At 39.8% G+C, this 19,514-nt stretch overlaps 1 protein-coding gene across 6 annotated transcripts in view; it reads right to left on the bottom strand.

Annotated features, from left to right (window-relative positions):
• Nucleotides 1–2,387: 2,387 nt before the first annotated feature.
• Nucleotides 2,388–19,514, bottom strand: part of TAMM41 (TAM41 mitochondrial translocator assembly and maintenance homolog) — a 33,679-nt gene continuing 16,552 nt past the window's right edge. The window contains exons 6-9 of one of the 6 annotated variants that reach the window (XR_004001266.1): nucleotides 18,766–18,931; nucleotides 16,979–17,041; nucleotides 3,959–4,712; nucleotides 2,388–3,418 (exon numbers count right to left, since the gene is read on the bottom strand). Coding sequence is in view for 5 of the 6 variants with exons in the window: in XM_030569586.1 (XP_030425446.1) it covers nucleotides 7,294–7,577; nucleotides 16,979–17,041; nucleotides 18,766–18,931 (513 nt within the window). In the remaining variant the exon portion in view is untranslated. Of the gene's footprint in view, nucleotides 4,713–6,902; nucleotides 7,578–16,978; nucleotides 17,042–18,765; nucleotides 18,932–19,514 lie in introns of those variants that run through there. The other 5 variants (XM_030569590.1, XM_030569589.1, XM_030569588.1 and 2 more) reach the window with 5 other exon arrangements.

Here is a 19,514-nt window from a genome sequence, read left to right on the forward strand (position 1 = left end):
CTCTTACAAGATTTACTACACAGACTGGAATATTTGTAATGTATCAACAGATGGAGTAAACTAGGCATGCTCAAACTGGGATTTTTAATCCTCTCCTTGGAGGATAAGAAATGGCCCATTCTGTTGTTGTGCACAAAGAAAGTTCACCACAAAGCCAAGCAAAGATATGCACTGCATACTTCAGTCATTTAAGACAAATAAAACCAACTCAAGTTACAGCCAAGCTCTACAATAAAGTAACACCTGTAATGTGAAAGAGACTGAGCCACTGGCAGGGGCATGCATTTTAAAGCTTTGGAGGGTTTGGCTCTATACAAAACATCTGTTGAACATAAAAATGTTTACTTAGCTGTTGAGCACAGAGCAATACATCCCCCCCAGAGAACATTACTTATTAAACATATGCCCTTGCTCAGCTAAGTAGGCTCACAATGAAGACAGCTCTGCTCTATAGCAGAAACTGGGATCAAACCTCACTCTCTCAGATTAGATCAAGTTATTTCTAAAGTTTTGAATCATTTTTCATGAATGGGCATCTCTCAAAACAGCAATCCCACATTAAAACATTATTAGATTCCTGGTTTGTTTAGAAAATGTAACTCTCCCTCCTTCCCTCCCACAGCTCAAACTCATCTTTAATGCATTTCCTCACTCACTTTAAACATAGCCAATTGCTTATCCCAAGATCTTGTGTCAATGAGGACTCTGATGAAAAGAATATGTGAAATATGAGCATGTTACAATATAAAACATCCTAATGGGATTTTTTAGTGAAGGGTCTATTCATACTTCCCTATTTCCCTTATTTAAAAAAAAAAGAAAAAAGAAATGACTGAAAGTAACCAAAGGAAATTTAGTTAGAATCAAATCTTTGATGTCATCATATTGAAACATAAAGCCCTTACGTGAATAAGGATTGAGTTAAGCATATGCTTAAGAGCTTTGCTAGTAGTGCTCTCAGCCAAATATTAGCTCAATTGTCTCAATATTTTAACTGGCTCAGCACGAGCATATAGGAAATCTCTGAGACAGTCTCTGAAGCAATGGGAGAGAAAGCATTCAGGACTTTACAGATCAAAATCTGATATAATTGACAAGGCACTGGACTGGGGATCTGGATTCAGATCTCAGCTCTTCAAACAGACTTTTTTTTTTCTCACCTTGGACACGTCATTTAATCCTTCTTCTCCTCACTGTGAACTAGATTAGATACTGATATTCCTTTTGCCCACCCTTTGTTTGGTCTGTTTAGAAAGTACGCTCTTCGCATTTGTAAAACTTGTGTGTGTTTCTACAACGCCTAGCTCAGTGGAACCCTGATCTTTGCAGAGGTCTCTAAGTGTAATAGAATTATAAACCACCCTCACGTAAGAACTGGTACATCCCATATGAAATATGAAGAGGATACAACAAAATAGATTAATTTGTCGGAGCAGTTTTTTAGTTCTCTACTTGAATTTTACCTGGTAATATACATTCGGTTTGTAGATTCTTGTGACTGAGATTCTTTCAGTCTTCACTCCCACGTTCAGTGAGAGGCACCTTATGAACCTAAATTATTTTTTCACACAAAACCACTACGGATATTTTTCTGATATAAAATATTTTTATTTTTTCAAAGCTTGATTACAAAAACAGAATACACATACACACAGGAAAATACAATTTTACGGAGAAATACATTCTTCTGAATTATTTTATCATGGACTAAATCCTGCAGGCTGGTGCACTTCCTCCACTTTAATGGAATGCAGGATGGCTCATCAGCACACTGTCAAATTGGGACTTAACTTTCCAGTGGGGTGATTACACGCTCATCTAGCCCTCCAACATCATACTTCAGGATATCTAAACAACATAGGAAGTAGGCTTGCATTTGTCTTGCCATTATCTCCTATTCCTGCCTTTGCCATTCTGAATGGTGTCCAACATTCTTAAAAGAATTTGCTGAATAAGAATAAGCCTCATTCTTAAATCAGCAATTGATTTCAGAAAATTTGTACTCATTTTACTCCAAAATACATAATTTGTGGGATTATTCAAGTATTTGTTCCATATCTATTTTTGGTTAAGATAAGTGATATTTTGTACACAAGACTAGCAGGCTATCAAGCAGAACCTTTATTTTTTACCACCACCCCCTGCCCCCCAAAACATCCAACAAAAACCTGAGGAACTAACTAGTTATGTGTCCTAGCTCCACTGGGTTGTCTTTTGTTACATCTCAACCCCATCCTCCTTGTGTATGCCACTTACTTAGATTGTGAACTCTTCAGAGAGGGGACTTTGTCCTCTTACTACCCCTGAATCACAATGCTAGATCTAGATATACAACTGTTTCCTAATCTGAATAACTTTTGTTGCAGAATATGCCACAGTTAAAAGGAGTGCCAATTATTTTCTATTTAAAGGTGATGCAAGGATGAGAGTACCTTTCACCTGTTATGTGGGGATGATATTCTTTTTCTTTGTGCTTGGAGACTGACCTGTTTTCCCAGTTTCACTTTTCTCTTGCATTTCTGAATATCCTAGACTTACTGATTCATGGTCTTTCTCCACAGGGTACAGAAGCAGCTGCAAACCAAACTTTCTGAGCCTCTCTAACATACCTAATAGTATGAAGCAGAGACTTACTATTATAATGTTGGCAACTCATGGATGGAATGGGTTTTCAGCCACTCTCTACCTTTTTCCCCCCCCGAAACAATCAATATGGACATTTTAGCCTAACACATTGTATTCCTGAAAGTTTGGAAACCTAAAGCCTACCACTATCAAAAAGTACACATTCTACAGAAATGTTTGTCCAGTTTCCTTGACCCTATTCCAAGATTTGTAACCAACTACTGATGGGTGACAAAATGCTAGGAATATACATATAGGAAAGGCGGTTAATAGGAACATGGCTTTGGGAGGATATTCACTGTATTACCAGTCTTATTCCAATAAAGCTTTCAGTGGAACAATCTCGTTTTATTTACTGACTCTAGATTTAAAACTGAACCACTTTAGGATTTTAAAATCATAGATTGTAACATCTGTTCAATGGTGATGAAAGCAGAACTGAATTAATGAGCCATGTTACAATATGTTATTTCCTCAGCTTCCTACTCAAATTTCCAAGCTGCATGATATGCTTAAATTACTCCTTGGAACTAGGTAACAGCTGGTTTTACACCCTCAATTCTTTTTGTAATTTAAGATTTTCTTAAAACTTCCAATTAAATGAAATCAAATGATAAATTTCAGAAATTAAGGTCATGCAACAAAAAGATATAGTCTGTAGGAAAGTTACTTTTAAATTCCTAACCTCTTTATATTATTGTTTTTCCCTTATTGCAACTGCCACTGGCTTTAAAACCAGATCAAATTGTGAGAAAAAGGATGCCTCTGTCAAGATCCTTCATATGGAGAACACCTGTTAAGAAAAGCCATTTTTGGATAAGTAAGTAAAGCCACTTGATCCAAAGAGAAAAAGGTATTCTCAAACATTCCCGTTATCTACAGCAGATACTCCTAATACACCATATCAAAAATTCTCTTTACATTAAAAGGTCAATGCCTCCAGTGACGGCATCTTTAATTACTTATTGACAAGTAATAGGAATATGGTAGTTGAATCTTTTGTAAAGCTGATCTGATTAATTGGAGGAGAATAGGTTCTATTCTTATGGCCAGTATTTTCACACACATTTTACAGTTTACATTAATCAATTAGTTTATACTGTAACAAACAAAAATTTCCATGATTTTAACCAGGCTGATTTTAAAGTACTTTGTGAGTTGGTAGTGCAGAACACTTAAAATATATTGCATAACTTACACATTACTGGACCAGAAGCTTAATGAAAATTGACCTTGTTTTGAAATATAACCTCCCTGCCACTACTTGGTTGTGAGTTATGTTGCTGTCAACTAAAAGGATTGCCAAGAATGGCTGACCTTTAAGATACCTTACCAGCTTGTAACTCTTCAGTTACCTATGCTCCCAGACATGGCACAGACAGTGAAATATATCCTCCAAAATGCTTCTCTCTCATTAAGTATTTTCTGGGTTGTGGGAGAGAAAAATGTATTCTTGATGGATCCCACTCTGCAGAAGGGTTACAGAGTAATATTGCACTCTTAAAATACATGTATGCTCAAATGGATTTAATGTAAAAAATAAAGCATTGTATGGGGAAAGTTTTAATATCTAGTTAAAACTCAGCTGGACCCCACAATTCTGTAAACTCCTCAGAAGAGGCTGGAGATGAGAACAGGACAAAGCTTGAGAAGAAAGTTTTCTTTTCCAAAATAGTCCAGATTCTATCAAACATACAGGACTTATTTTTTTGCTTTCAGATGTGCAAACAAGCATTTCTGGCAAATGTATTTCAGAGTCGAATCTCTAACATATGCAGGAAAACCTTAAGTATACTTGGAAATGAATTCCCTCAGCCTTTAGCAAAATATCTGCACCCAGTGGGGTCCGCACCCCATGTGAGAAAGTAGTTGTATACACATAGTATAATTATTGCCACCTATCCACAGTTTATGTAGGTAGGTAAAGCAACAGGTACCAATTGCACAATATTTTCAGAGAAAAAGAGATCTGTTTATTTACCTATACATAGTATGTACAAAACTTGGACATCAGGAAGTCTTCCTCAGACATCCTTTTGTCATTTTATACATTTTCTTCATACTGTAAGTCACTGATTTCTTGAACCCTAAGGAAAAAAAACAAGACAGGCAGAACTTAGGAAGAGAAACAACTATTTAATCCTTGAGAAAGCCTTAAGCAAATCTCCAGATAAAGTACTTCCCTGGAAAAGTGACCAAAGGCTATTTGTATTGCAACAACAGATAGCTAACTTTTCATTTTCTTGACAGGTTCATGATATAGTAGCTAATAGAGGCTGATGGCACGTGAGAAGCAAAATTGACAAATTCTGTGGATAGCAACAGCTAAGAATGATAATGCATGATTCAAGGCAGGGTAGGTACTGTTCACCTGGAAGTCTTCTGATGACAATAAGAGTCAAAATGAGTAAAGGACTGTGAAGTTATAATAGTATATATGTAGGCAAACATATCTGATTAGGCCAGGAGACCAAGTTACAGCCTGTTACTCCTAACACTTCTGAAGATACCTGCAGTGATAACTCAGGAGGCATTTGCATTGCATATACCTGTTGAACAGCTTGTCAAGCATTGCCGTGTCTCTTCTCTCCGTCACCCACTGCATGAGTTCTGCTGATTAGGAGAACATGACGACATGGGAGTGGATGCCAAAAAGTTGATGGAGACCATAAGTAATGCAGCAGAACATGCTGGCCCAGCAAAGGCAGAGCCGAACACTAAAAGGACTGTCTGGGGAAGTCAGAGCAGGGAGCTGAGGGGCCAGGGCCGTCACTAGCTGACAACTGAGGCTACGTCTAGACTACCCGCCATATCGGTGGGTTAAAATCGATTGCTCGGGGATCGATATATCGCGTCTCATCTAGACGCGATATATCGATCCCCGAGCGCGCTTATATCGATTCCGGAACTCCACCAACCCCGACGGAGTTGCGTAATCGACAAGGGGAGCCGTGGACATCAATCCCACGTGGTGAGGACGGGTGAGTAATCCAATCTTAGATATTCGACTTCAGCTACGTTATTCACGTAGCTGAAGTTGCATATCTAAGATCAATTTCCCCCTGTAGTGTAGGCCAGCCCTGAGAGGGGATCCTAAGTCCAACCAGCTAGGACTACCAGCTATTGGGGCAGAGGTCGAGAAGATGATTAGGACCTGAATAAAAAAATTATGCTTCTCCCAATATAAAAAAAAATCTTGAACTTTTCTCTTAAAACAGTCCTGCAGTTGAAAGAGCCATGAACTGAAAGATGAAATTTGGCAAGGTAATAGCTCTCTGAGGAAAAGTGCCTCTGAGTATTGCAGTAAAAATTTGTTCTGATTTGAGCTTTTTGGAGTAGAATGCTGCATATCACTTCTTCATTACGTGTTTAAGGAAGGACATTGCACCTGCACGCATGGCTAGTTTTCATGAAGGTGTGCAAGGGTTGAGCCAGAAATCTAAAGTAGCCATTGCCTCAGTACGTGTGCACATTCTGAGTGTGAAGGGCTGAGGGTCTATTTCTGTGTACTTTGCAAGATGCACCTTTAGTTACTGAGTTCCTAAAGTTTGCAGAAGAGGGGTCCTCTCTTTTGGGCCTAATGAAAGGGACATGATGTTCTGCTGTGTTTAACCATACTGTACCAAATTATGAAATTTAAAACAAAGTATTGCTCATTTTTGGCAAGCCAGAGCTTTGAGGTCCCAGAGAGTGAAGTTTTTTACGTATGCTTTAACCTCCTCCCCCAAGTTTTTTGTTTAAAAAAATACAATAAATTCCCTACATTACAATCAGAACAGTGAAGTTACAGGGGTAAGCACTCAGAAGTCTGAAAATCAAGATTTTAAGGCTGCACAACTATAGTTCTGCCCCCCTGTACGTATGCATCAAAATGTACTCTAAACTATATACTACCTTTTCTACAAACTTATGTATGCACATCATCATGCAGAACTGTGCACTACTCTGTATGCCAGTCTAACAAAGTCCATTAAAGTCATTTAACCATATTTGCTAAACATACTTCAGTATAACAGAAGAGTGACAGCTTGCTGACACAGATAAGCAACTTAGATTCAGAGTTAAAGCTATCATCCACTGAATAGCATCTTTGGAAAGGTGAAAAGAAGATGATTTACATCTCATTCAATTATTAAAATATACCTTAAGTGGTAATCAATTTCATATAAAAGTATTTTAAATAATATTTTAAGTCAAAGAAATACTGGACAATTAATATAATGAAAGAAGTGCAAGTGTAGATACAAACAGTTACAAGTTATTACTTGAGTAATAAACACTGTAGAAAAAGTATGATAAATCACAGAAACAATGGAATTGTGTCATTAAAAACTATAATAATGGTCATGCAGAAAAGGTTGAGTTAAGGATGTGCATGCAATCTTAATTTTTGCATTATTCACTTGAGTACCTAACTGTTCAACCCAAACATTAACACAGAACTTTGTTTGGAACATGTATCATACATACCATACACAATACTTTTCAAATTAAAATATAAATAGTTGCATGCATATAGACTCTAGAGTACTGCAGTCAAGAAAAATAAATGAAAACTAATCTGTTATTTGCATTATGGTACCATCTAGGAGCTTCGGTCATGGATAGGACTCCATTGCACTAGGCACAGTAAAACAGAAAAAAAGATAGTTCCTGTCCCAAATAATATTAAAATCGCCTAAAAAAAATATGACCCTGTTGACTACTGCCCAAGCTACTAGGGTACCATACACCAAGAAAACACAAACCTGTAATACTGAAGTTGCTGTATGTAAAAATTATGTTCTGCCATTCCAATGAAATCAATGTATTCTCACTGTAACAACAGTATGGCAAGTGGAGTATCAGCAGTAAAGCAGTTGTTATATCCCTGCAGGGCTCCTTTGCTGTATTGGCACTGCAGTCAGAAAAGCCAGTTGGATCTGCTTGCCAACCAGTACAGCCGCTTGCAGCTGTTGAACATTAAGAGATTTTCTTAATATTCTCCCTCCAGTGAGCACTCTAATGAACCCCACCCACTTGAGCCTTGAGACTGGAATCTTATGTAATCCCAACCCATCATGTTACAAACAAAATGCAGGTTCTTGCATATAGCCAACCTCTTATAACAGCCCTCTGGGTGATGAGTCACATCTGTAGTAAAAGTTAATGGTCACAATTCTACCCTCGTTTCAGAATCTGTTTGAAGACATACTCGTGAGCACTTGGACAACAAGTGTCTTTCAGCTTTTAATATGAATCCACGATTACTTGGTGAGTAGGTCTCCCTCCTTCCCCCTTAAATTTTTCCACCAGATGATGCAGAAGACTTAAAATAATGCACATGGACATACACAACTGCAAACGTTTTTAGGGATTGAGCCATAAGAGGTTGTAAGAGCTTCTGGTCATTAAGGATCCCGTATCAATTTTTTGTAAGAGTAAGGGGTTAGCCCAAATATTCTGGAATGTTGAAATTAAGCCACTTTCCCAAACTTCCCCTGTAGCTACAGTGGAGGGGGTATTCTTCACTTCCAGTCATGTACTCATGTTCAGGATTAACGTATGCACTATCACAGCGGCTCTCAACCTTTCCAGACTACTGTACCCCTTTCAGGAGTCTGATTTGTCTTGCGTATGCCCAAGTTTCACCTCACCTAAAAACTACCTGCTTACAAAATCAGACATACAAGTACAAAAAAGTGTAACAGCAACTATTACTGAAAAAATGCTTACTTTCTATTACTTACATTTCAGTGCATAGTGCATACAGCAGTATAAGCAAGTCATTGTCTATATGAAATTTTAGTTTGTACTGACTTTGCTAGTGCTTTTTATGCAGCTTGATGTAAAACTAGGCAAATATCAAGATGAGTTGATGTACCTCTGGAAGACTTGTGTGTACCCCCCGTACACACACTCCTGGTTGAGAGCCACGGCACTATTAAACAGCTGCATTTACAGTGAAGTGGAGCAGTGATTAATATTTGCTCTTGTCTGGTTAACAGCCACTGCACCAAACAATGGATGTCAACATATAAAGGTTGAATGCACATAAATACAGCAAAGCCTCCATAAAACATGAGGCAAATTTAGTTTCCAATTCTCAGAAAGCATCTCTTATTTAGGACAACACTCAAGCATGTGTGTGGACTACAATGGAACTTCAGAAACAGAGATTATTTAGTTTGCAATATTTTACCTATTAACCCTCACCCAGTCCTTGAGAGTGAAATAAAATGAAAAGCAGAAGCAGAAGAGTCCCTTGGTATAGCTAACTGACATGTATTTGTCAACATTCAATAGAATGTATATTTGTCTCCCAGAAACCTCTCTCTCAATTTTTAATTGCCATCAATATAATGATGAAGTGTGATTTTATTTCAGATAGTTTCCAAACTCAAAAATATCAACATACAATTGCTCCTTAAGAGCAACTAAATATAAAACTTTCGAAGTTTTCAGTTCCACAAGACTATACAGACTCCAGCCAGGAGGAAAAATAAATCAAATGATGGTGCCATCTCTAATAGAAAACAGACCAGAAATCTCCACACAGACTTCAGAAATTATACAGGCACATTTTCAAAAGCTAAATAGGGCATTTAACAACAAACAAAAATACAGAGCTCAAGCTCAATTTGAAAACCACACTGGCCGAGATAGATGAAGGACAGTCCTGTTAGGTGGGTTGAAATTCTTTGTTATGACTGTGTACTCTGCCAAATAATGTTAGCAAACAAACAATGTGCCAGCTAAGTAATGACCACCACCCTGGATATAAATTACTCTCACTTTAATAGTATGGTATAGATTAGCTTGTTAAAGGCTGGACTGTAGGTGTTTTAGGATCCACAGTTTCCTTTTTAAAGCAGCAAGACTATTAAAAAAGCAACAAATATTCTTTACTAATTGTACTAATTAAACATTATTTAGTGATTATCTGGAAGCTTCTGGAGTATTGATACATTATCTCCTTTTCTAAAGTCTGAACTACCAATCACTGGCTTTCAGTTAGCATGACGGTAGGAAAAATTAACATCAATGTTACACAAATGTACTAGGGATGAGATTCCAGACATCAGGCCTTGCTAACATGGTTGCCAGGAATACAAGGAAAATGAATGAAGAGCTTCAAACCATTGATTCAATGGCTGGCATTGCCACTCATCTATATGCTTGCCAGTATCACTTCAACAGGACTGTGTGAGAAAGAAGGGTGTGGACTACAATGGAACAGTTGCATACATAAGCGAAGATCCATAACACTTTTTCACATCTGTACTAGTTCAAAGTCTTCTTAGGAGAATTAGAGTTTAAAAAGAGATACCTTTGGTAAGGAAAAGAGTAACAGAATCAGTATCTTTAGGTGTAACTGAATTAAAATGAACTCAACTCTCTAAGGCCTGTCCCTAGAACAAATTTGTTGTATTGTACTATTAAAACAACTGCACCGCTATGGATTGTACCTCAATAAATAAGAAAATGAACTGGTCAGAGATAAAATAAACAGAAGTCACTCCTTTTTAAATATTAAGCAGTACAGATTAGACATTCTGAAGTGCATTGTAATGGGGCAGTAACCCTGCTCCTGCCCTGAAAGGCTTAAAACACTCCTGGGAGAGGGCTGTGGTGGGGGAAAACCTGGCCTGATTGGGGAAGTAGCCACAGCTGGGCCACACCCCAATCAGGCCTTAGTTAGCCCTTATAAGAGGGCAGTGAACCAGGAGCAGTCAGTCTCTCTCTGCTTTCGGGGGGGGGGGGGGGCTGGCTGGCTGCTGGGAAGCTCAGAGTACCTAGAGTGAGGCATTTTACTGCCTCACTCTATAGTGAGCTCCAGGAGGTCAACTCCCCAGGCTGCCGGGCCTTGTCCAAGGCCCCCTGGAGGTACTGGATTGCAGAGAAAGGCTGTAGGTCCAAAAACCCCTTGCCTGTGATGAGTGGCTTATACTACAGTCTGCCCCAGGGACCAGAGGCTAGTTGGTGACTGGCAGTAGCCTACGACTGAGGTGAGGCAGGGATGGGGGTTCCCTGGGGATGGGAGACCCTGAGACTGAGGAGTGTACCGCCAGCGGGCAGCACCCCAGATAAAGGGGCACCGGAGTCCAGGGAATGACACAGGGGGCCAAGCAGCAATGGGATACTGGCCTGCAGAAGGTGCTACAAGGGGGCTGGCAGGTCTAATTCTGGAAGAAACCAGCAGGAGGCGCAGCAGGGGTGAGTCCCACACACTTACATGCATGTATTAGTGACCATCCACTAGCAGCATATATCTAAAGTATTTATGAAACTTCACACTGCAAGCCTTCAGATCGATGGAACAATCACAAAGATTTCCTGAGCCTCACACTTGGAAGAAAATATAAATCCGTAGTAATAAGCAAATAATTCTATTAATATTTAATTTCAAGGGCAAATGAAAAAACATTCTTTCCTGAACTCCAGGAGAGATTTGGCATGATACAAATGTAAACTAAATATTTATTACATCTACAAACTTATGCTAAAAGAAAGTTAAGGTTGCGAAGTCAAGCACTCTGACATTATGAAATATCCCGTGGCAACCTTAATCTGGTCCCCTTGTTACCCTTTAATTCCATGCTTATGTATGACTTTTTCCCCTATAGAACCTCTACCTCAGTTCAGTGCACAAGATGGACGGTTTTCTGGGTATGAATCCAGGCTATGTAGTGAAAGAAACTCTTGTCCGTAGGACCCCTGCCCTTTGCTGCAGAATTTGGAAGCGGTGCAATGAGTTAGAGGATTGTAGGAAGATACAGGAGTCTCAAGGTTTAGCCAGTTGAATACCATCCTTGAGAATTGAATTCTACTTCTGTGCTGCCACAGTGTTCCCGTGTGATGGCACTTAAGCCAAAACTTTCATAAGTGGCCTTGAATTGGACATTCCAGACAGTGAAGAGGAACACAAGGTGAGACACCTGGCGTCAGATATGCAGAAGTGCTTAGTGCTCACAGCTGCAACTGAAGTTGACTGAAGCTTTGCTCAAACCTATGAAGTGCTATAAAAATGCTAAGTATTCTGGAAATACAGGCTCTCGAGTTAGGCACCCAAAATTAGGAAACACCTAACACTTTTGGCCTTCCTCCCTTCCTGCCTCCATTCTGAAGCTGTAAAAGCAGAATACCACGACCTCATCTCCGAGGGATGTTATAAAGATAAAGTAATTGTGAAGCACAAAGATACAGTGGTGAGAACACCACAGAAACAAATGCCCAGGAGGAATTAATAATTTTGTATGCAGTGCAGGTTTTGGTCTGGAGCTACACACTGCATGAAGATACAAAGAAAAACTGAGTAACTACACAATCACTGAATGATGCAGGGGTCCTGTGGGGGAAAAAACCCCAGCAGCAACCTAAATTGGAATTTCCTGACTTTTGATGCTTATCTTTGCAACCTTAGCATTCTTTTAACTTTTTTTAATTTAATTTCCTATATGCCTTTAATAAACAAACAAAAATTATCATGTAGAACCACACTGGCCCCAACTTGGGTCAGCAGAAGGGTTCAGACCTTTATATCCATACCACTTGAGCTCATGGAGGAACTGAGAGGATAACAGCCTACTCCTGCTATGTGGACCATCTCTAGAAGGGGATGATACACATTGCCAGTGGGTTTGACAAGTATTTGCAAACAGGAGAGGAATGCAGAGACTCATGATTCCTGGGTTTATTTTCAGGTTCTGGAAGGGAATAGCTGTAATAGTCACTTATCCTATTGCCCCTATGTCCCCCAGCTTCTGCCCTCCTCCCTCTATGCTTCTATCCAACCCTACCTCCTTCACACACCCCAGGCTCCTGCCTCCCTCCCTCTCTGCTTCTATACACTTATCCACCCTTCTCCCTCTCTGCTACCTCCCAACCTCTGGCTCCAGCAACCCCCTGCTCCTATTCTTCCCATTCCTCCCCACCTGTCTGCATTTAAATCAAGTAGCTTCCTCACTGCCTGGGCAAAGGTAGGAGGAGCTCTGAAAGCACAAGAGTCTCCCTACTCAGTCTCTGCAGTCCCAAGATGGAGCAGGCTCAGTGCAGACAATCTCCCAAGCATCTAGAAGTCTCCATTAAGTATGTGCAAATGGACATTTTATAGAGGTTCATAACTTGGCAAATTTGGTAGAATCTTCCTGGGGAGGGCAAAAGGCAAATCCCTGACCCCACTGCAACCCCCTCTGATAAATTTCAAGTCTCTGAATCAATGCATGGCAGTGCTAGAGCCCCACAACTCAGTGGTTGAAAGAATTTTTGTAAAAGGGTTAAAAACAACCTATTTTCCCTCAGAAATGGCTGAACCACTGAAGCTGAAATCTTTCCAATACTGTAGCCTAAGACAGACACCCAACTGGGAGATTTCAGCCCCAACAGTTAAACTTTGGCAGTCATAAACCAGTGAAAACAGGGTCTTCCATTAGGAAATGTCACACAACCGTAGCTATACAGGCAGCTCTTCCAGCTCTGCCTACAAGAAGAAAAGGATTCTGCACTTCTTCCATATTGCAATGTGGTTTAGAAAAGCTGCTCAGAAGCAGACTTTGCAGAGATACAGCACTTTTTCTGATACATGCTTTTTATAGACAGGCAGGTTTGAGACCTCAAATTGTTCTATTCACTCTGATGTTAAAATTAACAATGACCACACCTCAAGATGTGTGACTTTGGTAGGCATCCAGAAGTTCAGATCCTTATCCAAACTTCCCAAAGTCTGGAGGGCTCATCTCTGCACACTTTAAGGCAGGCCAGTAATCCTAATAAATCAATCCTATTTTGGTGCTTCTGCTTTTGGCAAGAACTAGGTAAGAGGTGTATGAAAAAGGGGAGGGAAGAAAGAAAAGAGAAGCAAACCTTTCAAGACTCACTGGGGTTTGGGTTTGGTTCAAGTTTGAGGCAAAGTTTCATGCTCATTTTTATTTGGCCTGAACTAGCACACCTAACCCTTCGTTTCCAAAAGTAACATGGAAATGTGGAGAGGGTTACCAACTTTTTCAGGGATAAATGTAATCCCACATGACTGGCTAGTTAAAAAGCAAAAATGTTGTTTATGGTAAGGTACTAAGTTAATGATACTGTGTATCTAGGCACAAAACCAACATTAGAGAAGAAGGTGAGAAAACAGATCTCAAGATGGCTCCTGATGGCCGCAAGTCTGCAAGCTATCGATAAAACATATGCAGGCATACAAAGCAGAAAGCATTACAGAGACAACAAGTCTTCATAATGTGTTTTTAGGGTCCCAAGACACAGGTAGCCACATCACAGAAATCCCTGTAAGTAGCCTGCTGAATAGGCATGGAGAAAGAACCACCAATGGACTGTCCGAGGTGGGTCCCTTCAGGTGAGAGTAGATCGGGGTGGCCAACCTGTGGCTCCGGAGCCACATGCAGCTCTTCAGAAGTTAATATGCAACTCCTTGTATAGGCAATGACTCCAGGGCTGGAGCTACAGGTGCCAACTTTCTAATGTGCCAGGGAGTGCTCACTACTCAACCCTTGGCTCAGCCACAGGCCCTGCCCCCACTCCACTCCTTCACGCCCCCTTCCCTCGCTCCTCCCACTCCCCCCGCCCAGAGCCTCCTGCACACCAAGAAACAGCTAATCCGGAGGTGCAGGGAGGGATGGGGAGGCGTTGATCAGCGGGGCTGCCGGTGGGCAGGAGGCGATGGTAGCGGGGGAGAGGGGTGTTGTAGATACTCAGGTAGTGCAATGGGAGGAAGCCTGCACTGCCACCCATGGCTCATACTATAGCAGTTTGTATACGAACAGTCTCATTCTCCCAGGCAGTCACCTAACTTTCACAAGCACTAAATTCAGAGACATTTTTGAAGGTTTAAAAAACAATATTTTGCACTTCTATAGCACCTGCCATCTGTGGATCTCAACGTATTTTACAAAGATGAATGGATCAAATGCTACAAGAAGTAGCTAAATGTTACCCTTTCTTTTACAGAAAGGCAAATTGAAGCACAGAAAGGTTAGGTGACTTGCTCTAAAATCACACTGGAAGCCTATCTCAGAGGCAGGAATTCAACTTCAGATCTTTCAACTCCTATTCCTGAGCTTCAACCTCAAGCCCATCTTTCCTTAGCTTCAGATGCATTTCCTTCTTTTGACATATTTGAACTTCACAAGCCAGTTTTTTACATCTAAAAATACTAACGTATTAATCAGTAGTGTGTGCATGTGTATGAAAGAGTGAGACGCACACCATGTGCGCAAGAGAGACAGACACATACCATGTGCTCATGAGAGAGACACGCATTGCCCCTTTAAGTATGCTGACCCAACTCTAAGCACACTGCCTTTTTAAGCAGATCAGCAAGTTGAGACAGCAGCTGCTGCCATCAAGCTCCCTCTGTCCTGAGCCCTGCCGTGCCCCACTCCTTGCTCTGTGGGATTGGGGTACAGGAGCGGGAGAAGGGGGACACCCTGACATTAGCACCTCTCCCCCCAACCTCCACAGCAAGCAAGAGGCTCCCAGGAGCAGCTCCAAGGCAGGGGGCAGGGGCAGCACAAAGCTGAGGGGGTAGGGACAGCTGAACTGCCCGGCAATTGATAGCCTGCTGGGCCGCTGCCAAAGAGGGAGCTTACATGAACTGATAGGGGGGAAGCCGGTCCACCCTGCTTCCAAGCCCCCACCAGCTAGCTCCAACAGGCTGCTCTTCCTGCAAACAGTAGACAAAGCAAGCGGCTGCCAAACAGCACTGAGACAACTTTAAACAAGCAACATAACAAAGACTGATCAGCAACATAATGAAACAATGTTAACTGAGATGAGGATAAGTGAGGAGTTACTTTATAAACGGACTGTAAAACATCATGATTTAAAAAAACAAAACACATCAACCTACATAGTACAATCATCTCTATTCTATAATTATTTTAGCCAAAGTAAGATAGTAACGGTCCTGAACACTGCAAAGCACATTGCTTTTAGACAAGCAACAGGCATAACATTTGGAATAGCCATAAGATTGATGCTCCCTAAAAGTGGGGTCCACAGGTACCCGAACCATGCCCCCACCCCATCCCTTCTCCCCGACGTCCCGTTCCACCTCTTCCCCTTTTACGACAGGTAAAAAGTGAATGGGCTACGGCCCCCTGGCTCCCCCTGTTCCAGCGCCCCTGAGTCAAGATGGATAACAGCTCTGGAAAGTCAATCCTTCACTGTGTGGTATGGAGAACAACTTCTTAAACCATAAACATCATAATTTTTATACGATCTACATTTGGAAGGTAGGGGACATTTATCTGAGCTACAACCTGCATCTAGTCACCACTTTGTGCAATGTAAGAATTTTTCTTGAAGTGAAATTTAGAAAAAGCTCCAATGTGCCAACCAGTGACCCTGGCTTAATGAGGGCCCAACTTACCCTGCTACTTTGATGACTCAGTAACAGCTTAGGCTCTAATATATTTCACTCTAAATTAGCTGTGAGGTAAATAGTTTTTTAATCTGGAACATCTTCATATTAGATCCACTGTAGGAGGCAGACAGGTAGCAGCACATCAGGATGGGGTATCCAGCTATCGAGACGGTGATGAGGTTTTTTCGATGAAGGAGGAAAAGTCACCCAATCTTCATGTGTTCCCCCACAGCCAATCAATTATTTTCCCTCAATCAGCTGGTCTTTCCCAGCCCAATGTATCTCTTTTTAATTTGAATATTAAACAGAGTTAAGCCTTTTCTCAAGTGGCTTTTATCAGTGAACTCCTTTTCTAAGATAGTTCACTTATTTTCTTTCTCCTTTAAGAACATGAAAGTATTGGTCTCTTAACTGCGGCTCACCAGCTATAGAGCAGTTTTGCCTAGTGGGTGGATCTAATGCTGATTTCTGTCAGAGAGATTCGTCAGAAACATGATATGGCAAAATATTTATTTTACATGTAGTCTGAAACTTCTGTCAGTCAATGCTTAGCTTAGTATCATTTTTAGGGAAAAAATTCTAGCCTCTGGTCTACATTGCGAATCTCTACTCTCATTCTGCTCTCCCCGCATGTGTAGAAATCCTGAGGGAATTCTAAAGGAATTTTACTCCTTATGGGAGTTCACAAGAAGAGCAGAGTATCGGTACAAATTAGCCAAGTGCCCTACAGAGCAGAACTCTAAAGTAATATATTTTTTTAATATCACATCCCCACCACACCCCATTTCAGATTCTCTTTGTCTTTTTATGATTTCCCAATAATTATAGAAAATAGAGAGGCAATTACTAGTGAAAGTTTCCAGTGGCTTCTCTGTTTCCCAAGACCAAAAAGTCTATAATTTTAACTTCTGTAACAGAGAGAGCTTGAGGTCTTAAAATTTGTACTTTCTGAAACCAAAAGACTCATTTGTATATAATGGCAGATGTCCTTACCAGCTGTTAGTATGGTTTTAGAACTCTGTATTAGACTGGAAGATCTCACAATTCCTGATATGCCTGTGTATAGAGAAGAGATATAAAACACACAGATGTTATCCATCTTAGTCTTAAAAAAGAGTTAAAAAAAATCACAAGTTAAATATTTTTTCAGTTATACAATAAAGCATCCTGGAAGTAAAACTTACAATTATTATAACAAAAACTTTCTATTTTGCTTTGTCATGCTCATTCGAGAATTTGTTCCAAATGCTCTTTTAAAATTTTGTATATAACATGGCATTGTTTATATGGAAAAACAATATTGAAGACTTGGTAGTAATTAATAGAGTTTGATTCCTTTAATTCAATCTTCCCCATTATATTTCTGTACCCAGTTGCCCAGTCCTGGGTGGTTCAATCAATCATGTTTCCTCAGCATGCACAGTTTCAGCAGGGCTTTGTCATTCCATATTTCACTGCCCGGGCTTGTTAAAGAACTGAACAAACTATTTCAATATGAAATTGTGTTTTCACATTCTGTTTTACACCCCTTTCCCCTGTCCTGTGTCAGTCTTATCTATTTAGATTATAAACTCTTTGGGGAAAGGCCTGTCTACTTCTGTCTGTTGACACAGTGCCAAGCACAATGGAGCTTCATCCTCGGTTAGTCCTTAGATACTGCTGTAAAAAAATACAATTAATAATAATAGTGGCTGTAAAAATACTTTCAAAATTGTTTATCCATTTTAAAACAGCACTTAATTTGTATTATGCAAATATACTGTCAATTATAATGCACACTTATTTGTGTGAACTTCTGTGTACAACACTGCCTTAGTACACTATCTCACACACAGAAGAACGTAGAAGAGTATCTGTCTCAATTATAATGTTTCTATCTTCATGTGCATTATTGTGCTGCATTACAAAGTAAGAAGTGAAATCTTTTTAGAAACTGTTTTTATCAAAACTGCATAATTAATTTTTTTCCTTGATTGGAGAAATATGTAGGAAAATACCTGTGCATAAAGAAGAGAAATGATCACTGCTCTGACAGACTCACTATGTGGTCCTGTACAAATCACAACTATGTCTGTTTCATTATTTTCTATGTCACAGTGTTGCAGCAAGGATTAGTTAGTGCTTGTAATGTACTCTGAAGGTGTAAAGAGCTGTAAAAATGCTAAATATTTTCATCTATCTACAGAAGAACAGCATTGGTGGCAGCAGCACAAGCGTCTATACATTAACCTGCTAACATGACTCAACAGTTCTTTTTTGCCCAAAGTTTGATGTCTCTGCCAAGACATCCCAAATATTTACTAATTATAATGTGAGGATTCTGCAGTTTGTTGGAGTTATTCTTCCAAATTCAAATGAACTGAGTAGCACAATACATATTTGCATACTATTCGATTGAAACTATGCATTTCTTCTCACAGGCAAGATAGTCCTCTCAGGCAACCAGAAAATTAAATATTCGAATTCAACCAAGTTCCTGTTTAAAATGATTTCTTTTAGGATTTGAAATGAGTACTTTATATTTTTCTGTTAATTTGGACAAGTGGAAGTTGATATACAAACATGAAGATTTTTGAGAAAGTGTTTGCATCTATTGTATCCTAAAATTAAGCATTTGGGTACAATGTAACATCTCAGAATTGTAATTTCTCTCTTCTGCCTCTACCCCTCTAAACTGATGGGCTGGATTCTCTTAAGCTGTTTCCATGTAGTATAATAAAACTAATTCTTAAATATATCACTTCCAATCAGAGACTGCCTCTCATGCATCCCAGACCTACCCTGATGTACCACTAATCCACAGTCAGGGTCATGGGCCACTTTCAGTAAAACCTCTTCCACATCTCTGTTCTTCCCAGGAGGGTCCACAAAAGAAGTTATCTTTTGTTGAAGAGTCCTCGGCAAGGCCATTAGCTGCATGAATTGACCTTCTGGACTTTTATCGATCTGAACATTACAAATACAAAAACCAAGGAAAATTGTGAACTCAGTCACATGTAATAAAGATGGTTAACACAAAATCCACACATTTCCAAAATAAGCACCGATGGGTTTTGGCTATCTTTGGTTCCTACTAAAGCTGTGCTGGTCATAAAGCTACAAAGTTGCATATATATGCAGAAAGATAATACAGTCTATTACATGTGCACATACACAGAGTCATGGGCAACAGAAGTGAGAGCTGCTTTTCCCACTGCTTTTCCAGAGCATAATCTCAACCATTACCTTGAAATACAACCTAAGCGCAAGATTAAATTTTTAGGTAGCCATCCAATTTGCACATGTTATCTTGCTGATAGTGCAAGCAAGATAAGAACACAATTGCATATATGCATTTTTAATTTACTCAAATTACTCTTATATAAAACAAACGCAGAAAACAAAGAAAACAAATATAGTCTCAAAGACCATGGAACTGTGCTGAATACTCCATGCGCTGAATATGTTCAAGCATTGAGCAAAATTATTAATGTCATATATAGGGATTCTCACTATTTTACAATTAGTTTTCCTTAAAACTGTTTGAAAA

The sequence above is a fragment of the Gopherus evgoodei genome, chromosome 7, assembly GCF_007399415.2.
Source record: "Gopherus evgoodei ecotype Sinaloan lineage chromosome 7, rGopEvg1_v1.p, whole genome shotgun sequence".
Classification (NCBI taxonomy): domain Eukaryota; kingdom Metazoa; phylum Chordata; order Testudines; family Testudinidae; genus Gopherus; species Gopherus evgoodei.